Below are 19,486 nucleotides of genomic sequence, written 5' to 3' on the forward strand. Positions count from 1 at the left end.
AATCCGTGTCGAGCACAGAAGTCCAACAATAGAACACCGCTCGGGTTCAGATCAGGGGGGCCGTTCCTCCCAATCACGCCCTTCCAGGTCTCACTGTCATTGCCCACGTGAGCATTGAAGTCACCCAGTAGAACGATAGAGTCCCCAGAAGGAGCGCTCTCCAGCACTTCCTCCAGGGACCCCAAGAAGGGTGGGTACTCTGAGCTGCTGTTTGGTGCATAGACACAAACAACAGTCAGGACCCGTCCCCCCACCCGAAGGCGGAGGGAGGCTACCCTCTCGTTCACCGGGGTGAACCCCAATGTGCAGGCGCCCAGCCGGGGGGCAATAAGTATACCCACACCTGCTCGACGCCTCTCACCGTGGGCAACTCCAGAGTGGAAGAGAGTCCAGCCCCTCTCGAGAGGGCTTGTACCGGAACCCAAACTGTGTGTGGAGGCTAGTCCGACTATATCTAGTCGGAATCTTTCTGCCTCGCACACCAGCTCGGGCTTCTTTCCAGCCAGAGAGGTGACATTCCATGTCCCAAGAGCCAGCTTCTGCAGCCGGGGATCAGACCGCCAAGGTCCCCGCCTTTGGCTGCCGCCCAGCTCACATTGCACCCGACCCCTTCGGCCCCTCCCACAGGTGGTGAGCCCATGGGAAGGGGGACCCACGTTTCCATTTCGGGCTATGCCCGGCCGGGCCCCATGGGCGAAGGCCCGGCCACCAGACGCCCGCCTTCGAGCCCCGCCTCCAGGCCTGGCTCCAGAGGGAGGCCCCGGTGACTTGATAAATTCAATCTAAATGATATCTGGCGAGCAAAATTCCCAGAGGAGATCTCATTTACATAGAGTTACCGCTCTGGTTTAAGAAAATCATGTATTGATTATTGGCTAATTTCAAATAGTTTGTCGAAAGATCAAAGATATTCTCACAATGCCTCTTGCAGATCATAGAGCAATATATAATCATTTACAACTTTTTACAACCAATTTTACCCAAAGATTGTCATATTGGAAGCTAGATTATTCACTCTTGAGCCATGCACTCATGAAATCTAAAATACTGCGTCTAGTAAAGATTTTTATGGACAAGGCAGATAAAGAGATAGTAAATAGTAAAAACTGGGAACTCTGCAAATTTGAGTCGGGTAAATATTTGAGGCGGTATGGGGCTAGAATGGTTAAAGTCGTCAGAAGAACAAAAATTAATCTTGCGAATCTCTTTGATATATCAATTGCCACCTGACAAAGTCTTGGAGAATGACAAACTGCAAATAAGATCCCTTCAGTTCAAACTTGACGAACGTTATCGCCAAAAAGCTAATGGGGCCTTTGTTCGTTGGAGGAACAGATGGGTAGAGGAAGTTGAGCAGAATTCCGCACATTTTTTCAGATTAGAGAAACACAGATCTAAATGTATTATAATTCCCAGACTACAAGCCGCTACTTTTTGTACAACCTTTGAAAACTGCGGCTTGTTGTCCGGTGCGGCGCATCTATGGATTTTTCGTGATTTTTGTGATGACTAATACACATATACACTCGTAAAAAGGCTGTGGACCGCTGTTGTGTGGCACCGCTTTGCTGAGCGGCGGGATATGTGACCAGACACACGGTCACTCAGGAGAAGAGTGGTGTGTTGATCGCATGTCCATCCACCAGGCAAATAGTGCCGTATAATTGACACAAAGAAGAGACAGAACGAGATCAAGATGGACATTACTGAAGAAAGGAAGCTTTTATACACAAACCCTCATTATGGGGGACAAAAGAAATGCATATGATGCCGCTTAGTTTTAAGTTTTAAGGCAGTTGATTTGGCTCTTAATGAAGGAACTAGAGCTGCTCATGCACTGTAGAGGTTTCCTCCAGTCACTAGAGGGCACTTGTTGTGTCACCCTTTTCTTTGGAGCTATACGTGTAGCTCGTATCACATTGCCAACTTTACTCCTGTAAGTGGTCCCATTTTATTTGTTATTGTGTTATTATTGTATTGTGTTGCTAGTGGTCCCTGCACATTAAGTTCATTACGGTTGTCTCCAATGTTCCCTCAAATTTTTAAGTGTCTGTGCAAACACCCAAGCTCCCTGTACACACTGTAGACCCCTATGTGCAACACTTGATGTGCACGCTGTGGCCACACATCAGTTCGGCTTATTAAAAGAATCAAATTACAACAGCAATTTTTATTAATTTACTTCTAATACAAGTGATTTGGCCCCCTTACAATGGATGATGCCACCAAAACAGTTTTATTGTTAACATAATTTTCCTCTCTGTATTTACTGTATTTGCCCGAATATAAGATTATGTTTTTTGCATTGAAATAAGACTGAAAAAGTCGTGGTAGTCTTACATTTGGGGACTAGACATTATACCCATTCACAATGCTAGATGGCGCCAGGTATCTTTAAAGCGAATGCTGAACTTAACTCCCCAGGCCAAAGCAAACCTCTGTCATGAAGAATAAAAATAAAAATAGCAGTAGCACGAAGAAAAAAAAATAGCGGTAAGAAAGAAAAGAGAGAAAAATAAGAGAAGAGATATGGAGAAACGTAGCGACAATCTGGAGAAAAGTGGGTTGAAAATCGGCCAGGTTAACGGGCAGCTAAGGAGAAGTTATGATGCAAACTTCAAGATGATGGTCATAAATGAGGCAGAGTCTTCAAACAATTGCAAAGCAGCTGTGAAATATGGTGTCACAGAGTGTAATGTATGGAGATGGAGAGCTCAAAAAGATCGCCCTTAAAAATGCTCACAATCAGAGAAAAGCTTTCCGTGGTCCTCAGAGCGACCGCTTTCAAGAGCTCAACAGGAGGGTGTGCACGTACGTGGATGAGAAATGAAAAGACGGGATGCCCATCAGTAGAGCTGTCATTCAGCTCAAGGCCGTGGAAATAGCCAAAGAGCTAAACATACCCACCGCTGACTTCAAAGCAAGCCTCGGCCTGTGTAAAAGAATGATGCGGCGTAACGGACTAATGATGCGGTGTAACGGACTAACGCTGCGACGCAGAACAAGTCTAGCCCAGCGCCTGCCCTCTGACTTTGGAGAGAATCTGTTGTTTATTTAGATTTCGAAAACCGAAGCCATTAATTTACAAATGTGATTGATTGCACTTCAGTTGACATATTTAAATGTTCAGCTATTAAGATGTGATAGACAGTTTTTGCATGATTTGAATGAGGCAAAATAATATGCTTTTTCTCTCGAATATATTGTTATAATTATTTGTTTCAGATGTACTGTAATTATTTTCTGTATAAAAATTTAATTTGGTGTTCAAAGAGACTTTTTTCAAATTTCAGTCTCGTAAAAGAGGAGGTCATCTTATAATCAGGGTTGTCTTATATTCAGGCCAATACGGTAATATAGCATTTTGTATACTGATATGTCTGTGCTCTCATCTACTACCAGGGTATGCCAGGATGCATTTTTAACACTGCACATAGTCTTATTCAGCACCATCCCGCTGATTGAATTCTCAAATTTAAAGGCATAGTTTTTGCTTCACCAGCTTTTTGGTATACTCACATACTTTGTCATGTGATCATAGATTTGTTGAACTGACAGCATTGATGCATTCATTTTGATGGCAATGTCATTGTCAATGAGAACTTTAACTTGCTCGGGGTCGGATTTTGTTTTCTGTGACAACTCGTTCCTTTTCTGCCTGTCTTTTGCGTTCTCCCGCAATAATGTACCGATGCCCTATCTCATCTTGAGTCTTTGTACAATTCCAATAGCTTTCAAATGACATTTCTGCTGAATGTGACACTTGAGGTAGTCCAACTTCCATTCAGTCCATATTTTACCTCCGTAAACTCGCCCGCCACTTTGGCTTCGCTGCATGTTTTGCATAGTAGACCTTTCTCACTCGAAAAAGAGAAAATCTTACCCAGTTTCAGCGTTTGCTCTTTTATTTGCACACACTCCGACAGCCATTCCATCTTAAAATCATACCATCTCTTATTTACTTTGGCTTGGCAAGTGGATGTGTCGCTGCTCGTTTGTTTCGCCATGATAAGGAGTTAGCTAACTTAGCATTTGCATCTCTTGACTCCGCCGCACTGTTGTTAGCTAGTAACCTGCGCAGGACATATTTTCAGGCACTATCAATGCTATGATTGGCTATGTAGCGTAAGTGAACCATATCATATAATTGGCTGGACACCTGTCAATCACTGATTTACACAACAAAAAGGCACAGAAAGAAAATAATTCGTTCACTTAATTAGATTAGATTACGTGTAACATTAGATATGAATCAGTTTATGTTGAATTTTATTTTGTGTGCAGCATAGTTTGTTTGCGTAGAGACTGCATGAGCAGAGCGCAATTGCGAAGCTGCGCAGTTTAGAGGGAACAGTGGTCGTCGCTGAGATTTATACATGTTTATATGTTTGCAGAGCTCCTTCATCTCTGTCAATAAAGGTTATGTTGATAAAAGGTATGCGTCCCTAAAGAACCATCTCTTTCCTGATAATATTCTTTGTGTATATTCTCTTAAAAATGTTAATTAAACATTAAAAACCTGCGGCTTATGGTCTGGTGCGGCTTATATATATGAACAAACATGATTCCCCCCCCCCCCCCCCACACACACACACACACACACACAAAAAAAAATAGCTGGTGCGGTTTATAATCAGGTCCGGCTTATAGTCTGGAAATTACAGTAATACCATTCATCAACTGAATATAAATAGTGCCGTTATTGATGATCCCAAATTTATCTCACAATTTGGTTGCAACTTCTACTCCAAACTATATGGATCAAATATTAATGAAAAAGTCCCAACCCAATTTATCAACCTTGTAGACATTGTGAAAAAAGTATCAAATAAACTTTATTGTGATAGCACACTCATTGAAAAAGAGGTTCTAAAATGTATTGAGCTCCCTAAAAACAATAAGGCTCCAGGAATTGTTGGTTTGGTTGCGGAATTTTATAAATCCTTCTCTTTTAATTCAACTCAATTTTTACGACAGGTTTATAATGAAAGTATTGAAAAGGGTACTCTTCCACCGAGCCTCACTCAAGGGCTTATTACCTTAATTCCTAAGGTCAAAAAGGATTTACTTGCCCTTGATAATTGGAGACCAATGAGTCTCGTAAACAATGATTACAAAATAATAACCTTATTGCTAGCCAGGTGAATGAAACTAGTTTTAGACAATGATGAGACACAATCTGGATTTTTGACAAATAGACACATCGCCAATGACATCAGACTTATCTTGGACATTTTGGATTACTCCGATCTGGTAGTTGACAATTCGTTTGTCCTTTTCCTCAAAAAATTTAGTTTTGGAGAAGTGTTTTGCAATGCTGTCAAGGCTTTGTAATGGGCACATCTCGTTTGTCTTCATCGAGGTGTACCAATGAGTCCTTATCCTTTTTTGCTGTGTACCCAAATTCTTGAATCTCATATCTCTAATAGTGCAATGGAAGAAGTAACTATAGCAGACCAAGAGATTGTCATTAATCAACTGGCAGATAATACCACAATTTTTCTTAAAAACGCAAGTCAGCTGCCATTGCCCTACAAGTTATTGATGATTTCTCTAAAGCTTCTGGTTTAATATTAACTTTAAACAAATGTCAGTTATTATTGGTTAAAGACGAATGACCATAGCGTCGGTAATATATCAGTTCATAAACAAGTAACTTATTTTTGCAAAAATAAAAAAAAAAAACAGATTACTTAATTCTTCATAAATTTTATCATGTGAATCATTACATGACAAAGTTTAAAAGGGACATTAATGTGAACTGTTCTTTCTGTGGAAGCCACCCTAAGACTGTCCAGCGCCTCTTTTGGATCTGTACACGCTCTACAACTTTTTGGAAGAACTTTTGGAAGATTTATTACTGGAGAACACTATATGGACTTCTCTAAAATGGGAAGATGTTTTGTTTAGTTTTTTTTAGAAAACAAAATAAAAAAGATGTGTTCTTTATCATAAATTTGTTGCTTATTCTTGCTAAATTCAATAGCCACAAGAGCAAATATAGTGACCAGAAACCTCAATTAATTTTTTTTTATCATGATACTCAATCTTATACAAAGTTGATCAGTAGCTCGTTTAACAAAAGGGCAAGAAAAACAATGACTATTTGTACGTCATATTGTCATTTTCAATGTACGTGATGTGTTTATACCCCTTGCATAATTTGTACTTTGTTCAATGTTGTATACCAATGCTTTATACTTGTTTCATCTATATTAAAAAAAAAAAAAAAAAACAGTGCTAAACTGTGACTTGAGCATTACACTTAAATAAACAAGTACCCAAGGCAGAGAAATTTCCTCGATTATTTTTTGTAATGGAAGTACTCAAGGAATTGTCTCTGCCCTAATTGCAACCGCTGGCAATTTGATGTTTTTATTTAATCTGAGTTTTTTATTGAATATATTTGAAACATGCAAAGCCTGTTTCATTTGATACTCTGCACACTGAACACCCTCTGCCGGAACACGTCTATACAGACGACAGCATGTTGGGCGCCAGCGCTTTGGATGTGAACGAGCGCCTTTGCACGCTGGAGCTTCGTTTGCAGCAGCAAGAAGACGAAGTGACGGTGATGAAAGCTGCACTGGCCGATGTTCTTCGCCGTTTGGCGGCTTCGGAAGATGCCAAGAAACAGCTGGGAGGAAAAGGTACTTTACTTCAGCTTACTTGAGTGCCAAGTCAATGTGTTCCGATTGAGCAGTATTCCTTCAATATGACATTGTTCTATTCTTCTAATTTATAGTTGCTGATTGTAAAATAACCGCAAAAGGGTGGTACCGTAGCATGTACCGATGCAGATACTGAGACCTACTATCGGTCCTCGCTTATCTGCAGTCAAAATGTTTTGCTGTGAAAATGTTTGCAGCAAATGCGGTCACTGCTTTGATCAAACATTTTGAAAGCAGACATGCGAGTGTTGATCTGTATTTTGACATTTGATCAATGCTGGACTTAACACAACGGCACCCTAACTTGAATTGATTGACGTGCTAGCTGTTGAATCACTGCCGCTATCCAAGTCATGGCAAAGTGATGGACAGATCCACATAAAATTTCAAGACAGTTTGACCTGCCCGAATACCGCACAATATTTTCCCCAAAATAAAGTGATATAATATTGCAAAGACTTGCAGTTGTGTGCTTTTATCTAAATTTAAACCAGTCAGACGCAAACTTAAATGTGCAAGGCAATCCAATGGGTGAAGCTGAGCTATCTTGGCTAATTAGCTAAAAAGACATTGAGCTTGCTTATTTTGCCACAAAAATCTTTCATTAGATGATAAAAATGTCATTTCTTTAGGGACACGTTAAATATCACAATCATGTCGATATTGCTTTATACAATGACCACGTCGCACATTTTGCCTTTGTTGAGTTCAACTTTGTATAGTTCCTTAAAAAACAAGCAGAGCTGTCATAAAGAGCTTTACATTAAGGTTGTACATGAGAAGAATCAAAGAGCCATTTGTGTCATTGTGTGTGGTGCACAGAAGGCGAGAGCCTCAAAGGTTAATAAGCGGGATCTGTGTGCTCACGGTGCCAACGTGACCTGGGCCAGTATTTGTATCAATAACATTGAGGTGTTTGTAAATGGGCCTTCCACTGTACGAGCAGAAAAGGGAAGATGTGAGACTGGAGTCCTGGTTCCTCTTTGTTGAGTTGTTTTCTTTTATCAATCACAAAGGGGAGAGTGGTGGGCAAGAAAGAGAGAAGGTGGCTTCCTCTTTACATCAACATCTAACATTGCGACCGCCTGCCAGTGAGCGGAACGGCAGCGGTTTGCGCATGAGGAAAACCTTCCTTACTCTGTGACATTGTCCAATGTGTACTTCGTCCTTCAGGTGCAGCATTGTCCAACTCATGCATTACAAACGGAGGAACATCCGAACGGAAGAGCGACTCTGCCTCGGCCACCAGGAAGGAAACCGTGTCATCCGCCGCCAAGAGGTAAGCCGCACACATGAGCAGATGGTTCTCACAAAGTATGGTTGACATAAGGGCCCAAAAATCAACTTGTTTAAAAATTATACATGCTTAAAGCTTACGTATCACGGTAATAAATTCTACTGTTTTAAGTTTCACTCATTCAGTTGTGGTCTATATGAAGTGGAACTGTCAGGAACAGAGATGGGGTGACCAAATGCAGCACAAACCTTTATTGAAACGGGGAAAAGGGGGAGTGGAACGCTGGACTGCCGGTCTGGCTGGTGTGGCTGAGCAGAAGAACGCAGCGCTTAGTCGGAGTCGGAGGCAGGCAGGTGGTCGAGGCAGGCGGCAATCAGAGCATGGTCAAGGACAGGTGAATAGTCAGGACGAGTGATGGGTCCGGCAACACCGATGCGTCGGCGCATGTGTCGAGCTCATAGAGCGAAGCCCCGTGTCGGTGCGCGTATCGCTTTTAAAAAGCCACGTGACCGAATGAGCAGCATTTTAGTCTGTCAAGGAAGCGTGCTTAGGCTCTGTTAAAGGAAGCGCATTGTCAACGGGATGGATCTGCTAAAACAATATCTGATCTTTTGCGGTTCATCCTCGAAGTTATCAAGAATTATGGAGCAGCCCCAAGTCAGATACTGGGTCAATCAAAAGACCCACTTCACTGCACTCCAGCCTCATCTGTGCCGTGTGAACGTGTGTTTTCAACGGCGGGAGAAATTGTGTCCAAAAAGTGCAACAGGCTCAATTTCAAAACATTGGGAAAACTTGTTTTAAATAAAAATTAGTAAAAAAACAAATATCCGTGCACAAAAGTCCCGGATCCTCTTTCAGAACACGTTCACTTAGATGTTCATGTTACGATACATGTTCACATTATTGATTGACTAACTAAAAAATAAAATATATTTTCAATTTAAATGAATATGTGAAACAATACAATATAAAATATAATTACTTAAATTAATTAACGTATATACTAGGTTAACAATCAAGTCAAGTTTATTTATATAGCCCTAAATCACAGGCAAGTCTCAAAGGGCTTCACATGTACCAAAAATTGACAGTTGTTCTCGAATATCCCCTGATCTTAAATTCCCAGGAGGGCAAGGAAAAACTAAAAAAAAAACCTACTGGGGGAAAAATTAGCAGCTTTAAGAGACCAGACTTCCAGGATGACCAGGCTGCAATGGACGCAGAGCGGGCACAGCTCAGTGGACTAGTGGTAGAGTGTCCGCCCTGAGACTGGAAGGTTGTGGGTTCAAACCCCGGCCGGGTCATACCAAAGACTATAAAAATGGGACCCGTTTCCTCCCTGCTTGGCACTCAGCATAAAGGGTTGGAATCGGGGGGTTAGACCACCAAATGATTCCTGAGCGCGGCACCGCTGCTGCTCACTGCTCCCCTCTCCCCCAGGGGATGGATCAAAATCACACGGGGATGGGTGAAATGGAGAGGACAAATGTCACCACACCCGCATGTGTGTGTGACGATCATTGGGACTTTACTTAACTTTAACTTTAACATACAGGGCTGTCTCATAAAATTAGAATATTGTGATAAAGTTCTTTATTTTCTGTAATGCAATTGAAAAAACAAAAATGTCATACATTCTGGATTCATTACAAATCAACTGAAATATTGTAAGCCTTTTATTATATTAATGTTGCTGATTGTGGCATACAGCTTAAGAAAATTCAAATATCCTATCTCAAAATATTAGAATATCATGGAAAAGTATACTAATAGGATATTCAACTACCGTAATTTTCGGACTATAAATCGTGTTTTTTTTCATAGTTTTTCAAAAAATTTCGCCCTGTTGGGTCTAAATACGATTAGACATTAAATCACTCACTGGAATGAAGAGGAGAAGACAACCAGAACAGGTTTACTCGCGATGAGAACGATAGAGAAAGCAATCTCAGTTACAACCTCCATCAGTTCTGAGTCCTTACTCCACGTGCCCCTCTTTTTAATGTTATGGTTGCCCTGGTTACAGAGGCGTTGCTACACTAAAGGGAGGGGGGGGTTGTGTCTGTAGCAATGCTGATTAGCAAAAGAATGTAGTGTGGTGTGAATTAGCACTTCGCTGTTGGCTCGTGACCCCCCGCAGAGGCCGTCCCCAGCCGTCTTCCCTCACAGTTGGCTGACTCGTCCTCGACTATGATCAAATACCTTGAAGCACGTTGATTGCCGCTTTGCTGTGGAACAAATGCAACTAGACCTTCACTAACTTTATCTACTTGGTAAATTAACACATAATAATAATAAGTAACTTGTCCTAAACACTTCAACAGACATTAAGCAAACGTGAGGTAACCGGTATGCAGTTCCTTAAACAAACATTGAGTAAATATGGGATAACTTTTATGCAACTACTTCTAACTGTATGTAACCTTTAACAAAGAAAAACAGGTCTGATAAACTACAATCTATGAACCAAACCTATATCTAAATGAAAAGGAATGAAGTTCCTGTGAATCAAACAAAGAACATGTCACCTATGCAAATAAGCCCTGCTCATTGTCAGTGAAGGCCTCTTACGGGAACGAAAACACACAGACAACATAAGGACAGGAAGGATACAAATGGCTGACAGGGATCAAAAGACATCCCTATCACATAAAAGGAAGAATCTAGATAAAAGGAAAAGATAAACTCGTAAAGGCGAGGCCTCCAGCTTCACTTAAAATTATTCCAACATTTCCCCCTGTTTATCACATATTTGCTCAATTTTTACATCACCAAAAGCACCCACTTCACTCGATTTCCAGTTGTCGGATCACAGGTATGAGCACAAATATGTTTACACTAAAAAGGATAAATGTTGCATCATCATCATTCGGAAACACACAGATCTGGGAAAAAGTCAGTAAACTCAAGTGCAAAAATTTCATCTTCATCGTTATCATCAACATGGTGGCGTTCAGACATTAGGCATACCATCTTGTCTTCCATGGGCGATGTTGCTGTAGTGATGAGACAATTAAACAGAGCACGCAGACATGGAATACAACAACATCCAATTAAACAGAGCACGCAGACATGGAATACAACAACATCCACACAAGGTGAGTATAGCAGTAAATACTGCAACTGATATTATAATTGAGGACACAAGTGCTTTATACTTCCCAAAGGCATGCATCCAGTTGTCCCACATTGATGTGTGTGCTCTTTCATCCTCGTGTTGAGGGATCGCAGGCCTGCAATGGCCTTTGTCAGGCTCCCATCAGGGGCGGTGTTGTTGGGGATAAAGGTACAGCACTGTTCTCCGAACATTGCACAGAACCCTCCTTTCTCAGACAACAACATATCAAGAGCAATGCGATTCTGGAAGGCCATTAGGGAAGTCGTGGCTAGCTGTTCATGCACTGGCTCAAGCCCCGCTTGTGTCCAATTGCCCAATTTTTGCACGTTGTAATGGATGTAATTTATCCTGTCTACGTTTTTGTTTATCGTACACCCCCAACAAATGGAAGACTCCCATCCTGCTGCAATTTGGTCAATTAATTCTTATTAATCAGGAACTCCTCTGGGGACTCTAATTGCATCAATTAAAGTCAGATCATCGTCGCCTCTCAAATTTAAAGACATTTTGGTTTTTACCAGCTTTTCCCCAGATCTTGGCGTGTCGATACATATACAATTTTGCTTGACTGCATTCTCTAGAAGCAATGGTTTCTTTTCTTTTCCTCAACGGATATTATACAGAACGCTCTGTTGCACATTTCACAATCAGTAGACGTGACAGATTTCACACAATCTTTGGTCAATTGTAATGGTACAACATAAAGAATCGGTCGCAAACCCATACACATGACATATTCATTTTTTTCTTTTTTCTTTTTTTCTTTTTCTCTCTGGTTTGCAGCTTGTTTTGCCATTAGCAATCAATCGTTTCTTTTACCAGTTACTCTTATAGGTAGTTACCTGAAACCAATTATCAAACATTCATTTTAGAGATATTAATTTCATTCTTTAACTTCTGTTGTTGCCAAAGTATTATTTCGTTACATAACATTTTTGCCACTGTTAAGGCATTCAGTGTTTATTTTGAAGCCAATTCAATCCATTTTGAGAATGCATCTATTATGACCAGGCATTATAACCCTGTGGATTGAGTTTAGCACATGGTAAACAAGCTCTACAAATTTTTTTTTTATAAATGTTTTGAATATGAATGAAATCCATATGTTGTATAAAGCCGACTGAACTGCCCTTTCATCCCCCCTGTTGAGCCATGTGTCAAGTCAACATCACGTGACAACTTCATGGCTCAATATTGCTTGCTGCCCATATGTATCGGTTCATTTGTACGGGCAGATAATATTGCTGCCCATTTGCATCGGAAGTTTTTCTTTCTCAAAGTGACAAACCAATCCACCAATCGGAAATCAACAAAATAACTGCCAGTGAATTAATATAATAGTTAATTGTTGTTGTTTCTTAACTTTAACTAGCTCAATCGCTCTCTTATTCTCAAATTTTAAATTTAGCTTTGAAATGTCGTTATTACATGATTTTTCTTCATCTAATTCCAGAAAGCAAGTTCTTTCCATCTCTCAAATTTTGTTTCAGCAAGGCTAGGCATTAATGCAGTGTGGACCAGTTTCTGCCCATAAACAAATTGCTTGCTTTTCTTTACTTCCTATTTTTTCAAAATTGATTTTGTTTTGCGGTGCAAATCAGATAGACTACAGTCTAATAAATTATTTTGTGCACCTACGTATATTAGCCAATTTCATCCTTTTAACACATAACACTGACAGCACACAGACAACACAAAAACAGCAGAGACACAGATCACAAACAATACCAACAAACAGAGCTGCGCAAACGTCATCCTCTATTTTGACGTTTTGGTTATACCTTTTTTTTTTTTTTTCATCAGTGCCTTTTATCCTTCATGCTAATGTTGTCACATCTTCCTTAAGCATCACCCTGCTTCAAACATTCTCTGAGAAACTCACACTTTCCCTGCCTCGCCCACAGCCATAGCACCCCCCGTGCGAGGGGGGGACGCGGCATCAATGTTGATTGGTCACAGGCTGGCCATTTCCTGCAACAATCATGATGCCGGCCCACACGAGCATAGCACAGGCCTACGCGCACAGCCCCGACCCGCGACTACGCGCGAGCGCAGGCACGCTTATCAGTCTCACCCTCTCAAAGGGCAGGCCAACTTTGCTGTTGCCCCCTTTCATCATGTTCACATACAACATCTTTCACTGTCTTCCACACAACATTTGCTGTCTCTTATTTTCGTCCTATCAAGCCACCGTTCTAGTCACTTTCTGCCACACACGTCTTATTTTCTCTACTGCCACACACTGCTCATCTTAGGTTCTCCAACCAACTTAAGCACACCATCATCCACTTCTCAATTACCCTATTATTGATCAACAGCCTCCTGAACATTCTCCATTACTGATTTCTTCCATAGGACACACATCTCACTCACACACACATATACACAACATTCATGAGGATCCTCTGCGCGCACGCACACACAAACACCTGCACAAGAGGATGACGCACAACATATAAGACCACATAGAGCGGAACACCTTTTTGCTCATCTTACTTGTCAGATTTATTCTCTATTTTAGTTTTAGGAGCTATTTGTAATTATTTTCCATTTATTTTGCAAAGTTTAACTTCAGTGTTTCTTTATCTTACTTTATCCTTTTAACACGAATATCTCCTGTATATTTAAGCTAATTTCTCTTTAATTTTGGCTGTCAGGTCCCCACTTTATTACATGAGAATCTGATTTATTTTGATCTTGCACTAGTCATTATTGTTTTTGTTTATATGTGCAGTCACGTGCCATGTGACCTTTTTCTCCGCAACTCCAGCATTCTATTGGAGGTTGCACAACTCCTCTTCCTCGGCCCCTAAAGCCTTCTCTGTTAGACATTGCTCCTCGCCCTCTCTGGCCTTCCTGTCCTCTGCCTGCATTTTGGTAAAAAGTGTCACTATCCTGGTCTACCAGAGAAGTGTCTTTTGGAGCTTTCATTTATTTTCATTTTTGTTTGTCTATTACTACTCTTTCTGCATGGAGGGCGTGATTTATGTATTCCTCCAAAGTTCCGGTGGTCATGCCTATATAATTATTGATCACCCTAATTTGTATTGCTGGCCTGGACCCTACGTGGATGGCATTTTTTAATTGCTGTTGATAAGCCCCTTGGGGCGCATTATCTTCCACCAGTCCACTGTGTAATTTAAATACTTCTGTCATGCGCACTTGATATTCATCAAAGGTTTCATTATCATTTTGCTTTGTTCTCCCTATTTCTGTATAATTTGCTCTCATTTCCTTTGACCAATCCATTTCTATTGGGTTTTTCCGTCTGGTGGCTCTGTCTGTTAACCCATAAGGGGGGGTTGACCCCTCTTGTGCACCAGTGTCGGGTATTTGTGGATACAACTTCTCTATGACCTTATGTTTTGAAGTTGTAGCATGTGCTTTCCCTACGCGCTTCTCTACTTCCTCTACACCTCCCCCTTCTTCTCAAGCTCTCTGTAAATTTTGATTATCTCTTGCCTGCCTACCATTAGGCCCAGTCTCATCATCTTCCTTCCTACAATACAGTGCCTTTTCCACTTTCTCTTTTTCTCCCCTCTCTCTCTCTCCTGCTACTTTGAGCCAAAACACCACATCCTCATCTCCTTCTTTTTTCATCTTTCTAGGGTCTCTCTTTGTTTTCTCTTTCATGGCGCCTCTAAGTTCTATCAATTTGGTTGTTTTTAGTTGTCCCTCAAATTTATATTTCTTAACCCATTTATCGAGTTTTATTTTAAGTCGGTCGGGATCCTGCCTTTCAATTATTTTCCAATCTTTACATTTAAGATTATCTCGGATATTATTTTTACTCTTCCCGTTCCCCATTTTAATCAATTTGGTCCCAACTGTAAAACCATAGGGGTTTCTAAAGTCGGGTGTTTCCAGTGGGATAACGAAAAGATCCTGTGGTGATTCTCACTTCTACCAGCGTTCTGGTGTAGAATCCTTGCCTATTGCGTCCACAGAACCACGTTATGTGTTCCCCACTGCTTTAATATGGAATACTGTATCTAGTGATACATATTCCCATTCACACTCTCAATCACTCAGTATTACGGAATTTTCGGCATCACGTGGACTTCCGCTGACCTTTTTAGACGGACCTCTCCGTCGGACACCTCTGTCCTTTTATTTAACCGGTTTGTTACACCTGCGTTGTTTAACTTTTATTTAAACGGACCTTTCCGTTTTGGTACCTTTAGAACGAACCTTTCCGTTCTGTATTTAACCGGTTTGTTACATCTGCGTTGTGTAACTTTTATTTAAACGGACCTCTCCGTTTTGGTACCTTTAAAACGAACCTCTCCGTTCTGTCCTAGGACTTTTATAGGGCACAACGAGCCCTCGGCCGCTCATTTCTTTTATAAAAAAAACAAACTCACCCTCTGGTTCTTGTCACCTCTGCACCTCGGACTGCCTTCAACCCTTAGATCTCAGCTGACGAGCAGACAGCCAGCCCTTGAAAAGGATTCTAGGACCCCACCTAGGGAGGTCCTGCCGCGCGCGGTCTTTCTGGATCTCTGCTGCCGTCCGCTGGAATCCTCAGGTGTGTTGGCATCCGGTTCGAAGGACCAATTAAATGTTGGGTCTAAATACGATTAGACATTAAATCACTCACTGGAATGAAGAGGAGAAGACAACCAGAACAGGTTTACTCACGAGGAGAACGATAGAGAAAGCAATCTCAGTTACAACCTCCATCAGTTCTGAGTCCTTACTCCACGTGCCCCTCTTTTTAATGTTATGGTTGCCCTGGTTACAGAGGCGTTGCTACACTAAAGGGAGGGGGGATTGTGTCTGTAGCAACTCTGATTAGCAAAAGAATGTAGTGTGGTGTGAATTAGCACTTCGCTGTTGGCTCGTGACCCCCCGCGGAGGCCGTCCCCAGCCGTCTGCCCTCACAGTTGGCTGACTCGTCCTCGACTGTGATCAAATACCTTGAAGCACGTTGATTGCCGCTTTGCTGTGGAACAAATGCAACTAGACCTTCGCTAACTTTATCTACTTGGTAAATTAACACATAATAATAATAAGTAACTTGTCCTAAACACTTCAACACACATTAAGCAAACGTGAGGTAACCGGTATGCAGTTCCTTAAACAAACATTGAGTAAATATGGGATAACTTTTATGCAACTACTTCTAACTGTATGTAACCTTTAACAAAGAAAAACAGGTCTGATAAACTACAATCTATGAACCAAACCTATATCTAAATGAAAAGGAATGAAGTTCCTGTGAATCAAACAAAGAACATGTCACCTATGCAAATAAGCCCTGCTCATTGTCAGTGAAGGCCTCTTACGGGAACGAAAACACACAGACAACATAAGGACAGGAAGGATACAAATGGCTGACAGGGATCAAAAGACATCCCTATCACATAAAACGAAGAACCTAGATAAAAGGAAAAGATAAACTCGTAAAGGCGAGGCCTCCAGGTCTGGCAGGCCAAAGCTTCACTTAAAATTATTCCAACACCCCCCAAAAAAAAGTGGAACCGCGATGTAGCAAGGGATTACTGTAATTTGAATTTCAAGTGACGTCAGCAGCACAGCGCGGCGTGGCGCGGCGGTTGTTTACAAAAAGGACAAAGATTGATCATGGGATGACAAAGGGCCCCACCACACGTACTATCGGCATCATTAGCAGCTTTGTTTCTAAGTGACACGGAGGACGAAGAGTTTGAAGAATTTAAGGATTTGGAGTGACACAGAAGGTTTGAAAAACTATTATGGCTTTTACGCATGCTCGGTCCTACTCTACGGAGCTTTCTTTCACCTCCGTGGATAGAAGTCGGGGGCCGGCGCTCGGCCGGGTGGCTGTCCGGGGACGGTGGATGGGGCTTGGTCATGGCTTTTACGCACGCCCGGTCCTATTCTATGGATCTCTCTTCCACCTCTGTGGCTGCAAGTCCATGCCGCCACACGCCTGAAAATTTGTTTTGTTAAATAAAGAGCCGTTCACTAAACCCACGTCTTTCCTTGTACTTTGTTAACGCTACAATATAGTTATATACTAGATCTGTGGAATAACGACGAGGTTGACGTCAGGGCGCACGCATGGCGTTGTTGACAAAGGACGAGGAATTTGATCGATGGATTTAATGATTTAGAGTGCACAGATGGTTTGATAATATTATTGCTTATATAATAGTTATTTGATATCTACCGTAATTTCCGGACTATAAGTCGCGTTTTTATTCATAGTTTGGGTGGGGGGGGCGACTTATACTCAGGAGCGACTTATATATGGGTTTTTTTCCACAAATTTTTACTTGATCATTAAGACATCACTTAAAAGTATAGTTGACCACTTCCCATGTTATTTTTAGTATAGTTGATCACTTAACATGCTTTTATATCTTTATCTTGAACATATTTAAAACATAAAAAATAGAGAAAACATCAAATAAAGAAATTAACACTTTAAAGCACCATATCCAAGTCCACTGTCTGTTTGCTCCTCTTATATTTATTATTATTATTTATTATTATTTGTTTATTTATCATTTATTCAACACTCTTATTTATTCATTGTCTATGCCTTCTTGTTTTTTTTTGTGTTGCTTGTATGCATATGTGTACTATCTCACCGAGGGATAGTGGGAACGTAATTTCATTCTCTTTGTGTGTCTTGGTATATGGAAAAAAAAAATCGACAATAAAGCAGACTTTGTCTTTGATAAAACAACCAAATAAACAAAACAAAAAACTACATCTGAAAAAAATTATATTTTCAGACGAAACTGGATGAGGGCGCTTTAAATTTCACCGTTGGCCGTGACTCATCAACTGGGTGGGCTTAAGAAAAATGGCACCAAAAAGAAAGTCATATTTTGCAAGTTACAAACTTCAAGTTGTAAAATATGCAGCTGAAAACAGTAATCGAGCAGCAGAAAGAAAGTTTGGAGAACTGTGATGTACCAATGGATTACTATTTCAAGTGACGTCAGTGGCACCGCGCGGCGCGACCCACGTCATACCGGCATCATTCGCGGTGATCATTTCTAAGTGACACGGAGGACAAAGAGTTTGAAGGAATTAAGGATTTGGAGTGACATAGAAGGTTTGAAAAACTATTATGGCTTTTACGCACGCCGGGTCCTACTCTACTGAGTCGGGGGCCGGCGCTCGGCCGAGTGGCTGTCCGCGAACGGTGCATGGGGCTCGGACATGGCCATTACGCACGCCCGGTCCTCTGCCATGGAGCTCTCGTGTCTGGAAGTACACGCCGCCACACGCTTGGAAGTTTGTTTTGTGGAATAAAGAGCCGTTTACCAAACCCACGTCTATCCTTGTACTTTGTTAACGCTGCAATATAGTTATATACTAGATCTGTGGAATAAAGACGAGGGTCAGGGCGCACGCGCGGCGATGTTGACAAAGGACGAGGAATTTGATCGATGGATTTAATGGATTTAAAGTGCACGGATGGTTTGATAATATTATTGCTTATATTATAGTTATTTGAAATATAGTTTATCTATCATTATATGAGCCTGTGGAATATTTTGAAGTGCAAGCGCCCTCAGCCGCGTGCAGCCATTGTTGACAAAGAACGATCGATGGATTTAATGAATTGGAGTGACACCGATGGTTTTATAAATATGTTATTTATGTAATGGTTGTCCTAAATCACTCTATATGTTACGTCAGGCCCGTTCTCAGCTCCTCATTTGTGTTTGTCACGTTAGCATACCTATCGTTTAGCCTGTTGCTATCGTATCGAATGATCGATGGATTTAATGAATTGGAGTGACACCGATGGTTTTATAAACATGTTATTCATGTAATAGTTGTCCTTAATCACTCTATATGTTACATCAGGCCCGTTCTCAGCTCTTTGTTTGTGTTTGTCACGTTAGCATACCTATCGTTTAGCCTGTTGTTGCTATCGTTTAGCCTGTTGTTGCTCGTTCAGGACTGTTTTTGGTGTGGGATTTTGTCGAATAAATTGCCCCCCAAAATGCGACTTATACTCCGGAGCGACTTATATATGTTTTTTTTCACTATTTGGGGCATTTTATGGCTGGTGCGACTTATACTCCGGAGCGACTTATAGTCCGGAAAATACGGTAATTTATATATCGTTATATGGGCCTGTGGAATATTTTGAACTGCAAGCGCCGTCAGCCGCGCGCACCCATTGTTGACAAAGGACGATCGATGGATTTAATGAATTGGAGTGACACAGATGGTTTTATAAACGTATTATTTATGTAATAGTTTTTTTTAATTACTCAGAATGTTACGTCAGGCCTGTTCTCAGCTCATCGTTTGTGTTTATGTCACGTTAGCATACCTATCGTTTAGCCTGTTGTTGCTCGTTCGTGTCTGTCCTTGGTGTTGGATTTTGTCGAATAAATTTCCCCCCAAAATGCGACTTATACCCCGGAGCGACTTATCTATGTTTTTTTCACGTTATTGTGTATTTTATGGCTAATGCGACCTATATTCCGGAGCGACTTTTAG

The 19,486-nt window shown here is 41.2% G+C and overlaps 1 protein-coding gene across 7 annotated transcripts in view; it reads left to right on the forward strand.

Annotated features, from left to right (window-relative positions):
• LOC125978096 (echinoderm microtubule-associated protein-like 4) overlaps window positions 1–19,486 on the forward strand; it is a 75,918-nt gene that overhangs the window by 18,758 nt on the left and 37,674 nt on the right. For 5 of the 7 annotated variants that reach the window (XM_049735132.2, XM_049735139.2, XM_068652474.1 and 2 more), the window contains exons 2-3: window positions 6,480–6,650; window positions 7,845–7,950. In XM_049735132.2, the coding sequence (XP_049591089.1) occupies window positions 6,480–6,650; window positions 7,845–7,950 (277 nt within the window). The remainder of the gene's footprint in view (window positions 1–6,479; window positions 6,651–7,844; window positions 7,951–19,486) is intronic. The other 2 variants (XM_068652475.1, XM_068652478.1) reach the window with 1 other exon arrangement.

This window comes from Syngnathus scovelli, chromosome 12 (assembly GCF_024217435.2).
Source record: "Syngnathus scovelli strain Florida chromosome 12, RoL_Ssco_1.2, whole genome shotgun sequence".
Classification (NCBI taxonomy): domain Eukaryota; kingdom Metazoa; phylum Chordata; class Actinopteri; order Syngnathiformes; family Syngnathidae; genus Syngnathus; species Syngnathus scovelli.